The 2,217-nt window shown below is 42.4% G+C and overlaps 1 protein-coding gene across 1 annotated transcript; it reads left to right on the top strand.

The window, feature by feature from the left end:
* The first annotated feature begins 377 nt into the window (after positions 1 to 377).
* On the top strand, positions 378 to 1,801 carry LOC148654783 (galanin receptor 2b). The gene has a single exon (XM_088646600.1). The coding sequence runs from the start codon at positions 881 to 883 to the stop codon at positions 1,799 to 1,801; it is 921 nt and encodes a 306-aa protein (XP_088502726.1). The 5' UTR covers positions 378 to 880.
* The last annotated feature ends 416 nt before the right edge of the window (positions 1,802 to 2,217 follow it).

Here is a 2,217-nt window from a genome sequence, read left to right as displayed (position 1 = left end):
TGTGATGACGTGACTCAATTCAACTGAAACGAAAGATAATGCTTTCGACTCTGGAAAAAAAAATCACGTTTACATTAAAAGGGCATGAATGTATTAAAAGCAAGAACATCAATTACATGTTTATTGTCCTGATTTACGTGGAATGTTTTTCTGTGTAAAAACTACTTTTTATTTTTTTTCCCCTTGAAATCAGTTTGTCTCTCCAGAAGGATGAGGCATACTGGCTTTTTAAATTTGGTCACCTGGAAATAAACTGGATTGATATACAGTATTGTTTGCTTTTCTTGCTCACACACCTGGGTGCTATTTCAGGGCCAACTCACACCAGCTGCTGCACAACACAGATCACCTCATACTCAGAGACCATGGCTCTCAGCTCACAAAGGGTTCTCTGCATTTGCCCTTGAGTGATATTTTGTAGAAATCTGGAATTGGGTGAGGATATTGTCTACAACTGACAAGAACATTTTTTTACTGACTGCTATTTTTTAATTCTGCTCTCTGCTCCCAAAAGATTAACTGTCAATTATATGGGGGAAAATTAGAAAAAAATCCATAATAAAGGGACTCCAACGTCCGGTTATCTGAGATTTCAGAAGAAGGAACTATTTTGTTTGAGGAAAGCGTTTTTTGAAAGGTGTCAAATGCCTTCATCTTCATGCTGTTGGATTATTAAGTGAGTATGACCAGAAGCTTTGAAAGAAAGTAGCCCTAGCTTGTTATTGGATTTTGCGTTCTATAAAACTGGGAGGAAAGGGTTGATGATAGCCATCTCTAGAAACATGAAAGCTAGAGAACCTACTGATAACTGCTGTGCATGTCTTTGAGTACCATCTTTTAGAAAATAGCTGTGTGGCAGCAGAACTTGGCTCTTATCACCATGGAGACTATTCCCAACAACTATGGACTGATATTTGCCTGCACATGTGGTGTGATCTTGGGGATTGGCTTCTGTGCAAACCTGCTAGTGTTCTCACTCTTTGCCAAGTACAACACCTTACGCAAGAACCGCCTGGACCTCCTGCTGCTGAGCATGGCTCTGGCTGATTTTCTGACCCTTCTCCTCATCCCCTTCACCCTCCACTCTGCAGTGCGTCACGACTGGCCCTTGAGTGATACCTTCTGCAAGATCTACCAGTTTTCCTTGGCCTTCTCCCTTGCGGCCAGCACCTACTCCCTCTGTGCCGTCTCTATAACAAGAGCCATGATCATCACCAATCCTCACCGGCCCCCGGAGATGGACCTGGTCATCTTCATGTTCATCATGGTCTGGGCCCTCAGCTTTTTCATCAGTTTCCCTCTGCGAATCTTTGCCACAAAGGAAACGGGGACCGTAAAAAACTTCACCTTCTGTCTGCCCACAATTCATGAGCACCACTACCAGGTGGTCTTGGGACAGTTTGTCCTTTACTACTTCATTCCCATGCTGGTGATTGCCTTCAACTACATCCGGCTGGCCCTCTTTCTTCACAAGAGCCCCATGATGTCCATGGCCAGCGCCAGAAACACCCGGCGAGCCTCCATCATGGTCTTTCTTGCTGCTGCTACCTTTTCCGTGTGTTGGCTCCCAGGTTATGTGCTGGAACTGTGTGTCTACCTGGGGCTCTACCGCCACGGTCAGTCCTGGGAAATGTTCTACTTTGTGTGTACAGTGCTGCAGTATCTCCATCCATGTGTCAATCCTGTGCTCTATGTCCTTTTGTCCAAGAGGTACCGCCACAGAAGAGTTGGATGGATTTTCAACTGTCACAGAACCAAAGTGCATCCTCAGATTATAAGCGTAACAGAAAGTTCTTCCTAAATTTCACAGGCAATGTGAGCTTGTGACTCACTCAAAAAGACACAGTCATTCAGTGATGTTTTCAAAATATTTTCCCATTCATCTGCAACATTGAAAGTACAGCATACTTTACTTTGATATAGTGTGCTCACCTCATTTTCTTTGTTTATTCAAATAATCTCTAAAACATAAAAACATTTTAAAACTGACAACATAAGGTGCCTAGAGCAACTGTATAAATGACATACCGGCTTTACAGACTATTTAAATACATGTGTTCAGTATGGAAAAGTGTCCACTGGGTAACAGTCTGTCTGACAACTTAGTCCCATGTTACATATTGAAAGACGTAAAGGTTGACAAACCTAAAGTACATATCAACAAACAAGTAATGAGTACCTTCACCATGTATACTATATCCTTTCTTAAAATGAATA

This window comes from Lepisosteus platostomus, chromosome 9, assembly GCF_059453375.1.
Source record: "Lepisosteus platostomus isolate fLepPlt1 chromosome 9, fLepPlt1.hap1, whole genome shotgun sequence".
Classification (NCBI taxonomy): domain Eukaryota; kingdom Metazoa; phylum Chordata; class Actinopteri; order Semionotiformes; family Lepisosteidae; genus Lepisosteus; species Lepisosteus platostomus.
The sequence above is the reverse complement of the archived record's forward strand: the minus strand, read 5'-3'. Positions and strand labels throughout refer to the sequence as shown.

Excerpts from the sequence above, each read along its gene's own strand:
- LOC148654783 (XM_088646600.1), top strand. The coding sequence starts at position 881 with ATGGAGACTATTCCCAACAACTATGGACTGATATTTGCCTGCACATGT.